The sequence below is a fragment of the Anopheles stephensi genome, chromosome 2, assembly GCF_013141755.1.
Source record: "Anopheles stephensi strain Indian chromosome 2, UCI_ANSTEP_V1.0, whole genome shotgun sequence".
Classification (NCBI taxonomy): domain Eukaryota; kingdom Metazoa; phylum Arthropoda; class Insecta; order Diptera; family Culicidae; genus Anopheles; species Anopheles stephensi.
This window is the reverse complement of record NC_050202.1, coordinates 39,914,231-39,932,646: the sequence shown is the minus strand read 5'-3', so window position 1 is coordinate 39,932,646 and position 18,416 is coordinate 39,914,231. Positions and strand designations below refer to the sequence as shown.

The 18,416-nt window shown below is 49.4% G+C and overlaps 4 protein-coding genes across 20 annotated transcripts in view; 1 reads left to right on the top strand and 3 right to left on the bottom strand.

Annotated features, from left to right (window-relative positions):
- Positions 1 to 40: 40 nt before the first annotated feature.
- Positions 41 to 2,246, bottom strand: LOC118507883. Its single transcript, XM_036047116.1, has 2 exons — positions 1,991 to 2,246; positions 41 to 1,920 (listed from the first exon to the last, which is right to left on the bottom strand). The coding sequence occupies exons 1-2, from the start codon at positions 2,084 to 2,086 to the stop codon at positions 247 to 249; spliced, it is 1,770 nt and encodes a 589-aa protein (XP_035903009.1). The 5' UTR covers positions 2,087 to 2,246; the 3' UTR covers positions 41 to 246.
- A 1,447-nt stretch (positions 2,247 to 3,693) lies between these two features.
- LOC118507885 (DNA-binding protein Ets97D) lies at positions 3,694 to 5,913 on the top strand. The gene is made up of 3 exons (XM_036047117.1): positions 3,694 to 5,051; positions 5,137 to 5,250; positions 5,318 to 5,913. Exons 1-3 carry the CDS (start codon positions 3,863 to 3,865, stop codon positions 5,611 to 5,613), a joined length of 1,599 nt encoding a protein of 532 aa, XP_035903010.1. The 5' UTR covers positions 3,694 to 3,862; the 3' UTR covers positions 5,614 to 5,913.
- LOC118507889 (probable U3 small nucleolar RNA-associated protein 11) lies at positions 5,793 to 6,794 on the bottom strand. Its single transcript, XM_036047128.1, has one exon. It carries the CDS (start codon positions 6,681 to 6,683, stop codon positions 5,922 to 5,924), a length of 762 nt encoding a protein of 253 aa, XP_035903021.1. The 5' UTR covers positions 6,684 to 6,794; the 3' UTR covers positions 5,793 to 5,921.
- A 1,002-nt stretch (positions 6,795 to 7,796) lies between these two features.
- LOC118507881 (filamin-A) overlaps positions 7,797 to 18,416 on the bottom strand; it is a 55,911-nt gene continuing 45,291 nt past the window's right edge. For 14 of the 17 annotated variants that reach the window (XM_036047092.1, XM_036047101.1, XM_036047097.1 and 11 more), the window contains 6 exons: positions 12,131 to 12,441; positions 11,107 to 12,055; positions 9,977 to 10,216; positions 9,717 to 9,910; positions 8,994 to 9,642; positions 7,797 to 8,920 (listed from right to left, as the gene is read on the bottom strand). In XM_036047092.1, the coding sequence (XP_035902985.1) occupies positions 8,736 to 8,920; positions 8,994 to 9,642; positions 9,717 to 9,910; positions 9,977 to 10,216; positions 11,107 to 12,055; positions 12,131 to 12,441 (2,528 nt within the window). In that variant the 3' untranslated portion in view covers positions 7,797 to 8,735. Of the gene's footprint in view, positions 8,921 to 8,993; positions 9,643 to 9,716; positions 9,911 to 9,976; positions 10,217 to 11,106; positions 12,056 to 12,130; positions 12,442 to 17,011; positions 17,517 to 18,416 lie in introns of all 17 variants that reach the window. The other 3 variants (XM_036047103.1, XM_036047105.1, XM_036047104.1) reach the window with 1 other exon arrangement.

Genomic DNA, 18,416 nt, shown 5'->3' with positions numbered 1-18,416 from the left:
CTACTACATCTGGAAGGATTGAAAAGCAACAACTTAAAACTTCACTTCATGGAACAGCAATTGGTATATTTTATTTCATGTAAAAAAAAAACTAATTCTAACAGATACAGGTATGGAAACTACAGTGTGTGTGTGTGTGTTGTGACCATGTCAAAGGGATAAATTTCAGATGTAGATTAATTCCGTACGGTCCAAATAATAAGAAAGGGAATGATGAGATTCACCAATGAATGCAGCAGCAGTCTTCTAGCGGTTCTGTTGAGTACGGGGGTTGGGCCGATTGTGGTAGCGAATCTCGACCACATTCAACCGATCCGTGTTGCGCGGCCGGAACGTTTGGATGGGATCGTCGTACGAGTGTTCGGTGTCAGTCGTGTCGCTATGCTCCTCGGTGTCGGCCGAATCGCTCGGATAGAAGCACACGGTCGAGTTGGGATGGACGAAATAGTTGAACGCTTGGAACTTGGTCAAATGGCGCTCCTTCGTGACGCCGGTCAGATTGAGATCACCGACGCGCAGATTAATGCGCTCGCTGCTGTCCGCATCGGGCCGCACCGTCGTCGGCCGATAGATGACCAACCCTTCCTCGTAGTAGTAACCGTCCTTGTGAAGGCCGACCCACTTCTTGGGCGGTGTGGTACCGGCCGGTCCTGCCGGCTGGGCCAGCTGCCGCTTGGAAGCGCTGAGCGTGATCGACTGAAACGGGCCCACAATCTCTCGCTCCGTCGGGGACGCCGTTTTGTTGGGAGAATCCTTGACCGCCTTGCTCGAAGTCGGCTTTGCGTCGGTCGGATTTGTGTCGTTTGTGCGAGTATTAGCGACTGCTGGGGAGGGCGGTTTGGCCGCCCGCGAACTGGACGTGGGACGATCGCGAGCTGCTATCGGAGTGAAAAACACCTCATCGCTGTCACTCTCCGACGACGATGAGGAGAGAGAGTACTGCATCCGGTTGGCGAACCGCGTCGACACCTTCCGCTGCGAGATCGGTTTGGCTTTCTTCTGCCGTGCGCACTGCTCCAGCGCTTTGGTGTACATTTGCTCCGGATCGTACCGCTGCTTGGCTCCTGCTGCCGTTGGTTTGCAGCCGACTGTTGCACGACTACCCGTCGGACCCGGTCCTTTGCGTGGAATCGTTTTCTTAAACACTTTGCGTCGATCGCGCCGGTCCGCTGTTCCTGTGGCTGTTGTTGTTGTTGTTGTTGCTTTTGCTGCCGGTTTGTTGGTAACGGAAGGGCAGATCGCTCGCGGTTGTCGTTTGACGGCCGCGGCCTTTCGCTGTTGCGCAGCACAGTTGTACTCTGGCAAGGGCTTCTTAACGTCACATGCACTGTCTGATTTGGTAAGCGTTCGGGGCAGTGGCAGTGACAGACGCGTATTTGCCCGATCACTTTTCTGCTCGTCGAGTATGACGCCGAGGCTGGTGAGCCGGCGCACGGAGCTCGTCACCGAGTACTGTTTGATCATCGTGGTCACCTTAAGCTTGTTGCTAATCTGCTTGTTCGAACGGATGTACTGCGCAGTGTCGACGGAATACAGCGAATCGGCGTCCGCATCCATGCGCGTCTCCGTTACCGTGGTTACCTGCTCCGTCTTGTAATGCACGTTATAGTGGCCGGTGATGCTGTGCATATGATTTCGCAGCCAATTCTCTACCTTCTCGTGGCTCAACATGCGGAACTCGTTGTCGTCCAGAATTTCCTTCAGCCCGTTCGCCTCCCACTCTCGCTTGCGCAACGGTACCGCCACCTTTAGCTGCCGCTGAATCTCTTCTACGTTTTCCGGCGGGCTTTGCTCCTCCGACGATGCTTCGAGAACGTCGCTGACTGAGCTTCCGTCGCTCATGTCTTGATCGAGCATGCCCATTGCCGTATCGATGTCCATGCTGTGGTCCGACTGGTTTTGTGTCGCGTCCTCGTATTTCTACGAACACAAGAGTAAACACAACGTTATGCATGCGATTCAATTGAGCGTGCTCCAGTACATGGCCTACCTGGACGAACTCTCTCCAACGACAATTTCGCCGCCCTAAATCCTCATCGTTTGGCAGTACTTCCTCGACGTTCGTTGTCTTTACTTCGGTGGACATTTTACAATGGGCAAACCGTGCACGATTTTCATCGCCAATTCCACTAACCAAACCGGGATCGCGCAACAGAACAAAAAGTACACACAGAAAGACGACACAAAACAAACGGAACGATCCAGCATTTTGTTGATACCCTGGTGACGAAAGTAACTCAAAATTGTGGTATTATGAGCTTTAATATCCCTACTGACAAAAGCCGAAGTTTCCATATTCACTTCTCGCTTTTTCATCGCTTCCTCTCGCTTTAACTGAGTGCATTTTGCCTCCCGCTCCTGCGATGAGTGCCGTCGGGGCTTGTGACCAACGATACCAACGAACAGGAAGAAGAAAAAAAAGTAAATGGAGAAAGAATATCGAACAGGTCGTGTACGACGCGATCTTCGTTTACAATTACGATCAGAAGAGGATTGGTGTTGTTGGTATTAGTGCAGAACGATTCTTATAGGGTTATTAGACGCCGGATTTTTCATCGGTGATTTCCTCGCGATTTCAAATCGCGTTTGACAGATACATGCCGGTCTGAAAAAAAGAATTCGACATGCTCAATTCAGATTTCGATCTAGCTGGTTTTTTTCTGTCAAAGTGAGGATTGTTTACATTTTGGAAGCATTGTTTTGCCTCGCATTTTTTTATTGTATATTATTGTTCAGTTTAGTTTGTGTGATTTAAGATGAACATTGAAGACGATGTTTTGTTAATGCATGGAAAACGATGTGGGAACAGTTTGAACCGGAAATCTATAACCGAAAGTTCCTCTGACTAAAGCGCTGTCGGTCACGATAAAGTATTCCTATAAGCCAGGCTACCAAAAAGATTTTGCTAAAAAGGGGGGGTTTTGCGAAATCTATCCGTTTTCGCTTCCTCGAGCTAAAATCTCGGAAAAAATTCGCTTCTCTCTAGCCCTCTCTGTCACTTTCCATGCGTTGCCATGGTAGTTTTCGGTTGAAGAGAGAGAGAGAGAGAGAGAGAGAGAGAGAGAGAGATAGCATGAAGTGCTCTAAACAACGCGGCTAGATGAACCGAGATGATTTTGACGGAAAAATCTCGAAATTCCCCCCCTTTTTAGCGAAATCTTTTTGGCATCTCGCATCATGTAGCCTGGCTTTTACACGGACAGAGGGTTTTTTGTTCTGTCAAACGCCATATTTGACAGAAAATCACCAATCAAAAAATCCGTCGTCTAATAACGTCGGCGCGTGTCAAAAGTGTTCTATTTGTAATTGTAAATGAAAATCGCGTCGTGCACGACTTCTTCGATATTCTTTCTACATTTATTTTTTTAATAATAATTACAAATAATAAATCAATAAATAATTATAGCAAAAAGTCTGAAAAAGATACTTTTTTGGGCGAATCAGTTGCAAAAACGAAGCCAGTTAGTGGGTGGCGGGGAGGGCGGGGGGGGGGTCATCTATTCAGACTTTAGCCAAAAATTTTACGATGCCTGAGTCTAGTCGCTTCGGCAGACCAATCCAACAACAACAAGCCCCGATGGTACTCATCGCAGGAGCGGGAGGCAAAATGCACTCAATTAAAGCGAGAGGAAGCGATGAAGCGATGATTTTGTCAGTAGGGTATGATCGCTTGGCGTTTGGCGGTTGACAGGACATCGTTCGTGGTATTGACAGCTCGTCGACACCAAACATGCAGTGCCTTTTGTTTTGATGACACATACACACACGGACGAAAACAATCAGCGCGTGTACAGTACGGAGGCACACGGTTGTAGTAATTTTAGGAATTCTATCGTAAGTGGAAAGTCGACTCCGGACCACGATGGATCCGCTCAACATAAAGCTCGAGGTGCCGGATCTCCCACTACCGCTCGGGGACGACGGGCTGATGATGTCGAGCGCCGATTTCCTACCAACCGAAAATGACCTGTTCCTAGGCGACGATGACGACGACGTGATCGTAGTGCACATGGATTTGCGCGAGAATCTGTCCACTCTACGGGGGTTGGTCGAGCGGCGGATCGGAATGTCGCTCAAGCACTACGAGTTCTGGCTGCAGGGGTCCACGATGCTCGAATCCCACAAGAATCTGGTCGACCAGTGTGTGCAGGGCGAAGGGTTGGTGCAGATCAACGTACAGGTGCAACCTAACAAGCGGCGCATCAACATCGCGGATGTGTTGAAACCGACGGACGAGGTGCTCGAAACGTACCAGCGCGAAATAGAACAAGCGGCCAAGGAAGCAGAAGCGGCGGCAGCGGCCAAACGAGCCGCTGAGGAGGAAGTGGCCGCTGCAGAAGCGATTGCGGCAGCGGAAGCCGAAGCGGAGCTGGCCAAACGTACCACCGAGGACAGCTCTGCGAGCCGGATCGATGAAAGCGATACAACTTCCACCAAGGCGAGCGCGACGAACGAGTCGCACGAAACGGCTATCGCTGTTGCGGCCATCATAGACTCGGTTAGTGCGGAGGAGCGGGAAAAGGAGCGCGAAAAGGAGCGCCGAAATGAACGGGAACGACAGGCGGCGAGCGAAAAGGGCGGAAAGCTAATGCCCGCGGTAAAGGAAGAGGTGCACGGTTTCGCGGACCATTCGCTGGACGATTGTGACGAGTCGGATGGAGAGATTGGCGACGAACCGTTGGCTGCCCTGCCGTGGGTGTACGACAGTGCGTTCAAGCGTGACCAGCAGCGCTTGAACATTCCGGACGATCCGCTCGAATGGACGGTTGCGCAGGTGAAGCACTGGATCCAGTGGGCCGTCCGGACGTTCAACCTCAACGGTATAAAGCTGCAGGACTGGAGCATCACCGGCAAGGAGCTGTGCGAGTTGGACGCGGACGAGTTTAAGCTAAAAGCACCGAACGATCCGGGCGGTCTGTTCTGGATGCATTTGGAGCTGCTGAGACGGCACAAGATTGTGGCCACGCTACAGAAACCGGCTGAAGGCGAACAGTTGGTCGAGATGACCATACGGAGGAAAATTCCCAAAGTTAATATCGGCAGCAAAAACGGTAACGAAGAAAACGGTGACCCCCGGAGTAGGATCCGCGATAGGATGGTTACTGTGATCACTAACTCTTACCTTTCGTGTTGCAGATGAGTTTAGCTACTGTGGCAATCGGACAGGGAACAATGGACAGATTCAGCTGTGGCAATTCCTGCTGGAAATTCTCACCGACCGTGAACATCGTGCCATTATTCAGTGGATGGGTAAGGACGACCATTTCCCAAAATCTCTCTTGATCGGGCTAATTCTCGCCTCTGTTTCTGTGCACAGGAACCGAGGGAGAGTTCAAACTTTGCAATCCGGAACTGGTGGCACAGCTGTGGGGCGAGCGCAAGAACAAACCCACGATGAACTACGAAAAGCTGTCGCGTGCCTTGCGCTACTACTACGACGGGGACATGATTTCGAAGGTGCACGGGAAGCGTTTCGTGTACAAATTCGTGTGCGACCTGCGCGAGCTGCTGGGATACGATGCGTCCGAGCTGTCGGCGCTGGTTAACGAAGGGTCTCCGGTTAGTGCCGACACGCAGTATGAGAGCCAGAGTTATGATGTTGATTTCGATTGATACACGGGAAGCGGTTCCTATGGATGTTATGGAGCGGAGTTAGTAATTGCACAATTCGCAAAGAGGTAATTGCTTCACATGTACCTTGAACGAGCGAGACGGACAGCGATTCGATCGTCCCGTTCCTGAGAGAATGTTTGCAAATACTGTTTTCTTTGATCTAAGGGTTAAGGGGCTTCTTCTGTTAACATATACTTTACATTTATTTTACTTTTTTCTATCGATAACACATACACACCCACTCATTATGAATGAAAGTTTTATATAAAGAATATTGAAAACATGCTTGCATGCCATTAATCCACGATTCACCGTTTTCTTTCAAACTTGAACTTGAACTGCGGCGCCTGGTGAGGCGTTCCCTTGGCAACCAGCTTCGGTTTCAGCGCGTGCTTCTGCTTCAACACACGCTTGATTTCGAGCGTTTTCTGCACCACCGTAAGCTCCTTCTCACGGTCAATGCGCCGCATCAGCTCACTGTACGAAGCGCCGCGTTCCCGGTTGATACGTTCAATGTCCTCCGCACTGACGCTGGCCAGTTGGAGCTTTTCCAGATCGCTTAACCGCGGTCGGTTCGAGCGGCGTCCGATCAACTGTGGATGAGTGTCGAGCCGCTTGGCAAGATCGAACTCTCTCGCCTCCTGTTCGTCCTCCACGAAGAAGATGTGCTTGTTGGGCGTTTCGTTTACCACATCCGTCATGTGCAGCTGTCCTTGCAGGCGACCTATTTTGTTCGCTTCCATCGTGCGCTTCATGGTAACGTACTTCAGGTCCTGGGTTTGCATAAGTTTGATCTGATCCTTGGTAAAATCGTCACCCTGTTCCAGCTCATGATGCTCGCCTTGCTCGACCTTCGAGTTGATCATGTGGTGGTAGAATTCATCCGGGTTCTTGTTAAGCGCCCGCTTGCGGAGCAGCTTCAGTGTGGCTTCCTTCTCATTCCGATCCCGGGCCCGGAGCTTGTAGTCTTTCTTTTTCTCGAGCAGCCCAAGATGCTGGCGGGCAGCCGGTTGTGCACGTTCACGGTGCACTTTCTGGTTCGATTTGGCTGCTTTCTTCCAGCTGGACATGGTGAAAAATGGTACCAAAAGACGATACACAAATGGGGAATATCACTTTACGGTGGTTAGTTGCGGTCCGAGTTGAAAGTAAACAACGAAAGCGTGTTTGGCTGTGGGGAGATTTGACATTTGGGGCGAAACGTCAAATCGAATGCTGGGCGGGATGACAGTTGTCAGATTTGAAATCAACAAACCGCGCGGTTTTCAACATTCGGTATGCGGAACGACTTTCGCTAAACGAATTTATCTTAAATGATCGAATTTAGTAAACAAGGGCCTTATAACACTCGAAATATTTAGAATGGGCTTGTGAACGAATGCGACAAAATACTTGCTCGATGGGGAATTAAGGAGGAGGATCTCGTGCTGGTAGAAGGCAAAATCCGGAGGTACAATGTTACGGGGAACCGTAAACGGATTGACGATTTGGCCATGTATTAACGACGCGCTCATCGGAGAGAGCTTATAAAAATGTGATGCAATTTCAAAATATTTAGATCAACATTCTAGATAAACCTCATTTAGACAAACTGCGAATACCAAGCAATCCGAATGGAGTTAGTGTACAAACAATGTTTTTTTTGTCAGGAAACTATTGCCCTTACATTTGATAGAAATTAGTGATATTTAATTCCTTATAGTATGGATCAACTAGATAGGGGTCCTTTGGCACTGAAAAACAGATTGCAGTCATTTTGTTAAAGTTTACCGTGATTATCTTAATCGATCTGTAACCTGACTCGTTGCAATCGGTGTAGAAATTTTTGGTTTAAAAAGGGGAATCAAGTTGGCAGACCTTGAAGGTGCAGACACCTCTCCGTACATCGTCCATTGGTCTTCAGGCTCACAAGGCAGACACCTATCTTGTTGCCTCGTCCATCGATCCTACTCCCGCTGTGTCGATGTGAGCCTCCTGATGTTACAAAATATTATTATAAGACTAAGAAGCGCTCAGTCTGCAGTTTTGCATCATAAAATTAATCGTTGACTACTTGTACAAATTTCTGACCGTGCGTGACGACGACTCTGCCTCGAAACAATCTCAACATTGATATGAAAGCTGTTTTCTTTCACTGGTTAGTTTTTAAGTGTACAAGCTCGAAAAAGCAGGCACAACACACAATCGTTTACACAATCGCTTTATTTATTTTTTTGTCTCTTTTTTGATATTTCGATTTGACAACTTTTACTTAAACCTTATGTGTTGTGACTGTGGTCGTCGTTTCCACAAACGGAAGTAGGGCTTCACGGGGTACAAATGGAAGAAAATAAGTATACATATATAATAATATAATTTATAAAACAAAATAAAAGAACGTAACCACAATAAATAGAACTGAAGAGCGCCACAGATGGTGGAAGAATCGAAAACAGGTGCGCTGCAGCTGCTGCTGCTGCTGTTTAAGGACACAAATATAAACACTTAACATGAAAGAGGGGGTTAAAAGCGAGTAACTGAACAAAAAACAAAGGTGCGTTAAGCACGCTTACAAGTGAGACGGAAAACTAGTTAAAAAAAAAAACGTACATACTGTACACGACAGTCGGGGTTGTTTCGAACGGAGACTCACAAAAACCAGGGTGGTAAGAATAGTAGTTAAAATGAAAATAAAAAACGATTTGCGTGCACCTTACCGAACGAGGCGCGCATGCGTGTCTTAATACCGACCTTCCGAACCGAATGATGCAGTATAACAGGTTTTTTTAGGGGGGTTGGGGGATGGGGGGGGGGGGGGGTGTTGGTGGTAGTGGTGAGAGCATGGTAAGGACTGCACACAAAATCTCCCTTTTTAAACTTAACCACATCATTAAAAGCATGCTGCATGGTAAGGACTGCACGTCGGACATGCGGGAGCCTGCTCGCGACAGTTACAAGGCCTAGGATAACTTGCAGGTTTGTGTGTGTGTGTGTGTGCGTGTGCATGTATGGGGGTGTTTGTGGGCTCATAAGAGTACATCAGAACATCAGAATGGATGATTGGTCTCGAGAGTGTCGCTTGACAGGACGGCGATGGGCGGCGTGAATATGGCGTCTGGGAGGTACACACGGCTGTGCGGTCTTTAAACTTCCACCTTGAACGGCGAGCCAGGGATGTGATCGTCGCCCCATTTCACCAGCAGAATGTAGTCACCGCGTTCGCGAACCAAATAGTTGACCGTGTACTGGTTGCGTCCCGTGTGCTTTATGAAAACCTCGTCGCACGGCCCTTTCGGTCCGTAAATGCCTACGAAAAGGATGTTGTTGCCTGCACGGAAAGGATCAGCGTCAGTTCGGCACCCAAACTGTGCAAGTGAGCTGCTGCTACAAACACTACTTACCCGCATCTCCGGCATTGATCGTGAACTGGTTCTGCTTGCCCATGTACGCCTTCTTGAGGCCCATGCCCTTCGATTGGATTTTGCTCGCGTCCGATTTGAAGATTGGCAGGATGACGCCGGTCCTGTTGCCACCCTTTGATACCTTCGCCACCGTTTCCACGATCACCGACGACGTTTCCTGGCCGCCTGCCTCGGCAAGGCTCTCGCCAGTGCAGTTGATCTTGAACGGCGATCCCACGATGTGCATCTGGTTGTACTTGATCGTCATGTAGTAGTGGCCGGGCAGGAGTGGCGTGTAGCGCACCTTGTAGCCCTCTTCCACCTCCGTGCAGTCCATCGCTACCTTTGCCGGACCGTCCACGGTCACGGCAAGCGTACCGGCGCCGGCATTGCACGTGTCAATGATCAGATCGGTCTTTTCGCCCGTCTTGACATCGCCCAAACCCTTGCCCGAGGCGTGTACGGCTGCCGGGTCGACGTCGTCCTTGCCCACCTTGATGCGGTACGGCGAGCCGGGTATGTGCACGCCGTTAAACTTGACGTGGATCGCGTGGATGCCGTTTTCGCGCGGGTAGAACCGCACCGAATACTGATCCTGATCGATCAGCTGGATGAAGCAATCGTCCTCGTTGTTGGAGGGTGCAACGACCTGGGCAGCGGGAACAAACAAACAAAAGTAATACGTTTCCTTCCCGACTGGACCCATCCATCCGTCCGACTTACCTTCGCGTCCAGCTCACCCTTGGCACCGTTCTTGCGCACCATGAACTGGGCCGGCTTGTCAGCCTGCACACAGCCGGTCGGGAACTGAGCCACCTCCAGCTTGTGCGCTTCGCCCATCGCCGGCGAGATGTAAACCTTGAACGGAGAGTCCGGAATATGGCGATCGTTGAACTTCAAGCCGATGCGATAGTCGCCTGGTGGAAGGAAGGTGGGTAGCGCATTAGACGAATAAGCGACGACTCGTCATCGAAGGCACCTACCTGGTTCGCTGACGACGTACGATACATCGCAGGACCCATCCTTGCGATCTTTGAAGTCGATGTCCGCTTTGCTAGGGCCTTCGACCGAGATGGCGAGAGTGCCACCACCGGCTTCGCGGGTCCACACGTTAAACTCGGCCGGCACACCCTGTTCGCCGTGCTCCAGACCTGGGCCGCCAGCCTTGACCAGATGCGCTCCGGTATCCTTGAGTGGGCCGACGGTGAACTGGAATGGCGATCCTGGGGAAGGGAAGGGGAATACGAGACAGTCAGTGGCGGATTCAATCTCTCGGGCCCCAAACATATCGAATATGCTGACTAGCCAGATAGCCAGAGAGAGAGAGAGAGCCAAAGAGGAAACGTTATACGCGGCCCCTTACTGAGCTCGTGCCCTCTAAATGAGCGAGGCTCCGGGAACCCTTGAAATCGCGGGGTCTCATGCATCTGCTCTGTTTGCTTATGCTAAAATCAGCCTCTGGAAACAGCAGTCTACATGGTGACGGGTGAGGTAACCCAAAAGCTACCGAATCCCTTGAGAGTTCTTGGGGCTAGTTAAACTTTGTGCTTTCATAGAATTGTTTGGGAAAGTCATTCTAATGCGGTTTTCTGGTTATCTCAACAAATTCATTCTGTATCAGCTGAATAAATTTAAAACGTTATCATAATCTTCACACATGGACCCCGTCTTTACATCCAGACCGTCTGCCCATACGAAGGACTGACGTTCCAGCTACGAGTAGAATCAAGTCACAGGAAGCCAGAATGGCCAGAATGGAATTCTTGGTTGTAGTGGCAAAGAAAAAAAAGTTGGAATTTATAAACTATCTTTTTAGTCTCATATTTTTTTCTACGAGAACGACTTGGTCGTATCTGTACTTTCATTTCGAACATAAGTCAACAAAAGGATCTTTCATTGGTTTGAATTAAACAATTTCTACAATAGACAGAAACAACTATTGAAAATTTTTTAAACAGGCATTCTGATTTATGCAACAACTTCTAGAGCATGCTCAGACCCCAAAGTTTATTGGGGCGAGGCCTCAAGTCGCAATGTAGCTCTCGAACCCCTGCCGCGGCCGGTATGGCCCAGCAGGTCGTTAAGCCAAGAATAAAGCAGCACACTAACTTACCAGGAATATGGATCTGCTTGTACTTGACGGACACCGTGTGCACGCCCAGCTCCTTCGGGACGAAGTGCACGGCGTACAGACCGTCTTCGATCTCCTGGATCTCAGCATCCTCGCTGACACCACCGGGTGACGTCACCGTAGCCGACAGATCGAAGGACGTAATGCCAGGCATCTTGAACGTCAGCTTGCACTGGCTGCCAACCTCGGTGATCGGCACGGCCTCGCGCTGGCGCTGAATCTTCTCCCGCTGGCGGTTCGTACCCTCGCCCGAAACTTTCACCGTAAACGGCGATCCGGTCACGTGGTGATCGGCAAACTTGAGGTTCACGATGTAGTAGCCCGGCTCGGTCGGTTTGTACGCGATGTTGAGCGTGCCGTCGTCCTTGTCCGTGCACTGGATCTCCGCCTTGCTGGGTCCCTCGATCGAGAGCGACAGACCACCGTACCCGGCGTTGCGCGTGTCGATCGAGAACACGTTGTCCTGGTGCGTTTTGCCCTCCTTCAGCGCATTGCCCGTCACGAGCACCTTCTTCGCGTCGCCCACCTCGCGCTCGCACACGTTCACCTTGAAGGGCGAGTTGGCGATGTGCTTGCCCAGCCGCTTCACCGACACCGTATGCTCACCGATTTCGCGCGGCGTAAACGAAATGCCAATGTTGCCGGTGGGCATGCGCTTCAGGAAGCACGGTTCCTCCAGTCCGGACGGTGCCTGAATCGAGGCGTTCAGCGAACGGAGGTCATTATCGCTGATGACGCCGGGCAGTGTCACCTCCGAGCAGGAACCGACCGAAATCTGGTTACGCTTGCGGCCCTCACCCGTAATCTTCGCGAAGTATGGCGAGCCCTTGATGTGCTTGTCGCCGAAGCGGACGGAAATTTTATACTCGCCGGGTGCTGTCGGCAAGTAGGACACTGACACCGTACCATCCTTGTTGTCGTGGTAGGTAATCTGGGGATGGAATTATGTAGCCGGGTGATGGGGAGGATCACAGCGGAAAGATCACAGAATGACAGATATACTTACGTCCGCTTTGCTGGGACCTTCGACGGCCATCTGCAAACCACCGGCACCGGCACCCTTGGTGGAGATGATGAACTGCGCCGGTTCGCCAGTGACTCCATGAACCAAACCCGTTCCGTACGCCGTCACGTACCCGGACGAGATCGAATCCACGTGGAATTTGAACGGGGAACCTTGCACATGCTCACCGTTGTACTTGACCGCAAGCTCGTGGATACCTTCCTCTTTCGGTTCGTAGCGGATCGAGACCGTACCATCGTGGTTGTCATCGATCACCGGCTTGTCTACCTGTCCGCTGGGCATCTTGACTTCGGCTGTGGGTGAAGGGAAAATGACAAGGACGGTTAGTGGTACACGAATGTAGGGTGAGAAGGTTGACCTATTGCAAATGTGGTCCTGCAGATGATGCCAAGTGATAGGTGATTTGGTCTACAAATGTTTGAGTATTGGATTGGAGTGACAACACTCTATCGTCAGGCTCCGGAGGTATGGGCATTTCGATGCTTTACTCGACACGAGAGTGAACAGGACTTGAGTTTTGAGCAACAGGACATGCATTTTGCGCTCTGAACACGAAACGGGTAGGTTGTTCATGTGATCTGTCCGTTCACTCTTTGCTTGATCGGGTAGGTTCTGATTTTTTGCTTTCAAAGATAGGCTTGATGAACTGATCCAATTTGATCACCCACGATAAAGAACTGAACAAACTGAAGGTTCATTGGAAACATCTGTAGTCTGGTAATGTACTGCGAATGGCACTGGCAAAGACCAACAACTCGGGTTTTTGAGTCCTCGATAACCCCAAGAAACTAACTAACTCCATGGCTAGTGTTCACTACTTACTAATTAGCAAAGACACTAGTCTAGTTTCTTGGAATCAACCCTACACATGATCCTCGATACGACCCTCGAGTGGATTGGCTAACATTGGATAACATCGTCGTTCCTCGTAATGCTTTCGAAGAAATGGTTTCATCAGCATTTTCTATGTGAGCTGAAGTAATAACGTTCCGACCAGCAATAGGAATCCAAAAATATGCACCAGAGCGCCGCTAAGTAAGTCGCAGCAAGCAAGCACTAAAGGAATGTTGAACTCCAATTAAAAGGAAAAAAAACTACATATGCACGAAAGAAACACCATCCAACCGATTCTTCAGATAGATCATCCTAATGTCGTATGGTCTCAAGAAGAAGAGGAAACAGAACAGAAGCGTTGACGATTACCGCTGCCGGAACATTTATCATCCTACGCGTATCAAAAGGATGTCGCCACAATCACCAGCACCACCAGTGTGTGGTGTGTTGGGAGGGCTTAGGAAACAACAACAAGTTACACAACCGTATGCTCCCCTGTTTTCAAGGCGATCAGCATCCTCATCATCACCATCAGCGCCACGATCATCATCTTCATCGCCAGCCATCACATCTCATAATGAACGTTTTCAAAAGTGTGATCCATTCCAGGGGTATTTTTATAAAAATTCCTTCGCGCTTAGTCGCAGATCCGACGACGTCATCTGCCCCCCCCATCGGATCGGATCGGACGCATTCTCGTTCGTTCTTGGACTTTCACGCGCTCTCTCTTTTTCTTCCAATCCAACAGCCAAACGACCATAAGGGGCGGGCGGAACCGAACATTGGGATACATATTGGGTACACCTGTTGTTTTTTTGGCACAATTTATTTGGATGGATCTAAAGAAATGTTGGACCCTCCCTGGTACCATCATCTGGGCAGGTTGTGCGTGTGCACACACACACACACACACACACCCTCAGCTTGTGTGCACCATACCCGATCCTCTCGGCCCGGTTAGCCCGGTATAGAAGAATGAAGCTGAACGACAAAATTGGCCTGGCCTTCGTACGTTTTGCACCACCCTTGGTCCGGTCCTCCAGAGTGAACTGTCGATCGGGTGACTAACAGGATGAAAAAAAAAATTGTAAAACACACACACACAGACACACACGGCGCACGCATCACTTCGTTGCAAGTTGGTGATCTCCTCGATCATAGTTTATTTTTGTGTGTTTTTTTTTCTTCCAATTTTCCATTTCACGCCGACCGAAAAAAGGAGGAAAAAGACTTTGGTTAGAAATTTTCACCACCTCCGGCGCTCTTGGCATTTCCAATTTTTATCCGAATTTTTCATCCATCCATCCGTCAGGTTCGGTTCGTTTAATTGCATTAGCGTAAAATCAACGGTCGCTGATCGCCGGCCAAAGAATTATGGAGGACGGCAAAACAATATTCTATCCAGCGCGCGCAGACCGGCCCCACGGCATGGCCACATACACACTTGCGATCATTGTTTTGCTTGCCAGGGGTGTTTGTTTATTTGTTCGAAGTTCGTTTGCTCATCGTCGCTGCTGCTGTCCGGCGTGACGCATCCGTGGGTCGAGCAGGTTTTGCGGCCGTCTGTCCCCGAATCATCAACTCAGCCCCGGAAACGGTCTGACCCACCACCGGAGCTTTGTAGTAGAGCTGCTGGTCGTGTTGTTCCACCATGTCGGAAACAATCGGAAGAATTGTTGTTCCGCGAACACGGATTATCCGTGTTTGGATGGGTCGCGGGTGGGTGGTGTGGTTGTCCGTCCGTGAAGATTTATGGAGCAGCAAGATGGCGCTCGGACCGCTCTGTACTGCATTGTGTGTCCTCGTCGTTGGTGCAAACAACGGTGACAGCATAACTTGATGCTCGAGCTCGTGTGAAACCGGCCACGAATGCGCGGGTGGGTATGGCGCATTTATGTACATTCTATTTAAATGCAGAGCACTCCACCTGTTGCTACTGCACCCCAGAGCACCCCAGAGCACCCCGGCTCAGCGTTTGCGTTTCCGTCAGCAATCATAAGCCGATTGTATAAAGATGAAGCGAAGCGAGTAAACACGCCGCCAGTTGTTTACGCTGGTTTTTGCGCTTCTGATGAGGTTTTATTGGCCTGTTTAATTTTGATCGGATTAATGTTCGATCGGTCGTACCATATTTTTTCCGCGTTTGGGAGGGGGAAATGGCGGCGTTCTCTTGGGAAGTTTAAATTCGACGTATTGGACGTGTAAAAAAAGGGACTAAAATTACGCCTCAAATTAATTTTCAAATAAAATTTCGAAGCACAAATAGCAGTATTCTTTAGTTCAATATTCAACTCTTGGAGTTGTTGACTGATAACCGTTCGATTTACTTGCTTATGTACAAAGTACTGGGCGTCCGCTTTGCCATGGGTTTTCACATTTTTTGTATGATAGTTGCGTTTAATAAGCGATTCATCTAAAACATCTCGTCTGCTTTTAAAAGAAATGCTAGAAATACTAGGAGCTACGAATGCGCTTCTAGTCAGCCAGGTATTAATATGTAAAACGGAGAACTTCCTCGCTGCCTGACGGAAAGTAAAATTTATTATTTCAACTGCTCGAAAGGTCACACGGTACACCGATGCGAGGCCTTCCATCATCTGTCCTCCGTTTGGATCATTAAGTATGTGCGATGGGGCCGAATCAGTGTGAAGCGCCACCAACATTTCCCCGCGAAGGAAAGAAGGGTGGTAATATTCTGTGTGTAAAAGCTTCCCATAAATTATGCGTCGCTAGTCGTGTTAGGCAGAACGAACGGTTGTGGAGCGTTGCGAAACAACGCAGTTTGAAAAATAAGCTTGACGAAAACATGTAGAGATGAGGTTTTTGGAACATCAGAGCAAAACAAATAGACTAAAAGATTTATTCTGTATAGCTAAAGCATTACAGTAGTGGAAGAAATCAGAAAGAAGGCATTAAAGTTCTTCCGTTGGATTTTCCCCCGCTTGTGGCGTGTTCGTTACGCATTCTTTAGCTGCTATCTAACCCCACTAGCTAGCTCATTAGCTATCCACAAGCCCTAGGAAAAGCATTAAACACCGTACAAGTGTTGTTTATTTTAGTACCTAATGTGTGTGTGTGTGCCAATCGACGGACACAGCTGTAGTTCTGCCTTACAACAACCCAGCCTAGCCCATCCCATCGTCGTTCGTCCGCGCGCGCGTCTAGCAACGCATGAAATGACTAGTGAGACTGAAAGTCTATCGCTTGGCTACCGCTTCCCGCAACGCTTAAGTGCTGAGAAATTGTAGAAAACGATAAACAGGCGTTTTTTTCGATTTCCCCTTCTCAGGGCGGTAAGCGACCGGCAAGGCAAACGTGTCTGTGTGTTCATTGATGAGTGCCGGCACGTTTTGAGGGATTACTTTCAAGTGCTGCCCACTTCGAAAGTCAACAAGTCGCTTAATTTCTCACCACGGCCCAGCTAAGACACCCAGTGCCGGAGCTCTCGAGTGCCAGCAGCAAGCAAGTGTTGACATTTGCTACTTCAACCGTAAGTGTGTGAGGTTGTGTTGCTTTTGGGGCAAGGCACGCGCCTGCCACGCTACAAATTGTTGCAACCGAGCTTGGCACTCGCCACACAACTGGCAGGCTGGTTGGTTGGGTTGGATCGCGTGCCCCATCGACGTCGAATGAGTCGTTGCAGAGTGTGTTTTATTGCCCAAATGAAATTTAATCGTCGATCAAGAGGAATTCCCATCGGCCACACCGGCAATTGCCATAAATTTCCTCGCCCGAGGAATGGCCGATCATTAAGCGGTGGGAAACTGTGGGGAAACTGTTCCTTCGGGTGATCGTTCCTTGGTTGAGTACAGCTTAAGATCCAGGGCGATTTTGTTTGTCTTTAAATATTGTGCTCTAAAGCGCAATCGATGGAATGTTAAGGATAGGATTCAACCGGACTTAATCAGCGTTTTATCAAAATAATGTTGTAAATGTGTGTTGTGTGTGTACCCAGAAAAGCATAGTAAATTGATAATGTGCGTTACGCTCCCGGCCTGCTAGTCGAACGCCTTCCACCAGCTGCGTTACCTTTATGCGTTTGGAGAAAGAATCCGCTCAGCATGTTCGTTGGGACGAAGTCGATGTCCGGGGATTCCAACACCGGCACGTCCTGCTCGATGAAGAACACCCGCACCATCTCGCGCCGATCGTGCTCGGACACGGACATGAAGCGCGAAAAGCTTCGATAGAACTGACTGTGCTCTTCCCATGTCGCCTCAACCGGTTCGGAACCCTGCTCCTCGTCGTCACTCCACATGATTGCTATTGGCCGCGGGGTCTGATCGGGACTGAGTGCCGCGCGCAAGGGACGACGGAGGGGCGTTAAGAGGGGTGCGTGTGTGTCTTAACAAGCAAACCGCGGCGGGGTACTTTGGGCGCTGCTCGTACGGCAGAAGGATACTCGGCAATTTCTGTGCAATTGCGTGCTTGCTGTGACCGCGCGGCGAGCCGTACGCTGTATAACCCGATCCAGGCTTTTTACTGATCACTAACTAGGCTAGGCTAAAAGGATACGTTCATTTTCCACTTTCCGCTACCAGGATTTAGCACGGGGGATAGATCCAGAACAGAAGTAAGGTAAACGAATGAGACAGTTGAGACAGTTTAATTGTGCCACCGACAATCGCCAGGATGCGTCCAGGATGCTGTAACGTTGAGAACGCATCGACCCTCTGATTTCACGTACGTGTATCAGTTTGATATTTGTGTGTGTGTGTGTGTGTGTGTGTGTCTGTGGGTGTATGTGTGTAAGAAGGAGAACTATACATTGTGAGCTGGGAATGGTGAACGGGTGAATCGCAGGCGATCGATCTCATGTGGAGTGCGGAGCAGCTGTCGCTTTTTTTACGACTCTGATTCATCAGAAAGCCCGAACCGAATTGAATGCGAAATTTTAAATGGAAAAACAAATTGTGCACAACGTTCTTAAAGTATCGTTTTAGGGGACAACATGTCTACGATTTTTCGCAAATAAAGCTAAAATAAATCGCAAATGTATTAGCAATGGTCGAATACTTTTTTTTTGCTAGCCCTACTCCCAAGAGAGCCCTCTTAGAGCCAGGCTTAGCATTTAACGCCACTAGCGAGGAGTTGCTTTGAACCAGTTTGCTTTCAGTTATGTAACTTGGACAGTGTGCAGCGTAACTAAAACGAACAGCTGCAACCACACGGCGATACAGTATCCTGGCAGCATGATCGGACTAGTTGGTGGTACAAGGAAAACGATCTTCAGGGCACTTGGCTTCAAACAGTGAGCGGATCCGTGGACACTTGGTTGCGATTTGAAAAAGGTAAAACACATGCCACTAATGCGAGTTTCTATAGCTACCACGAGCAAACGATCACAGGTATTCTGTCAGGAAATGTCCCAGAAAAGTAGCTTTCCTTGGTGGGTCACTCGTACACATCTCGATCGATTATTGCGTACAAGGAA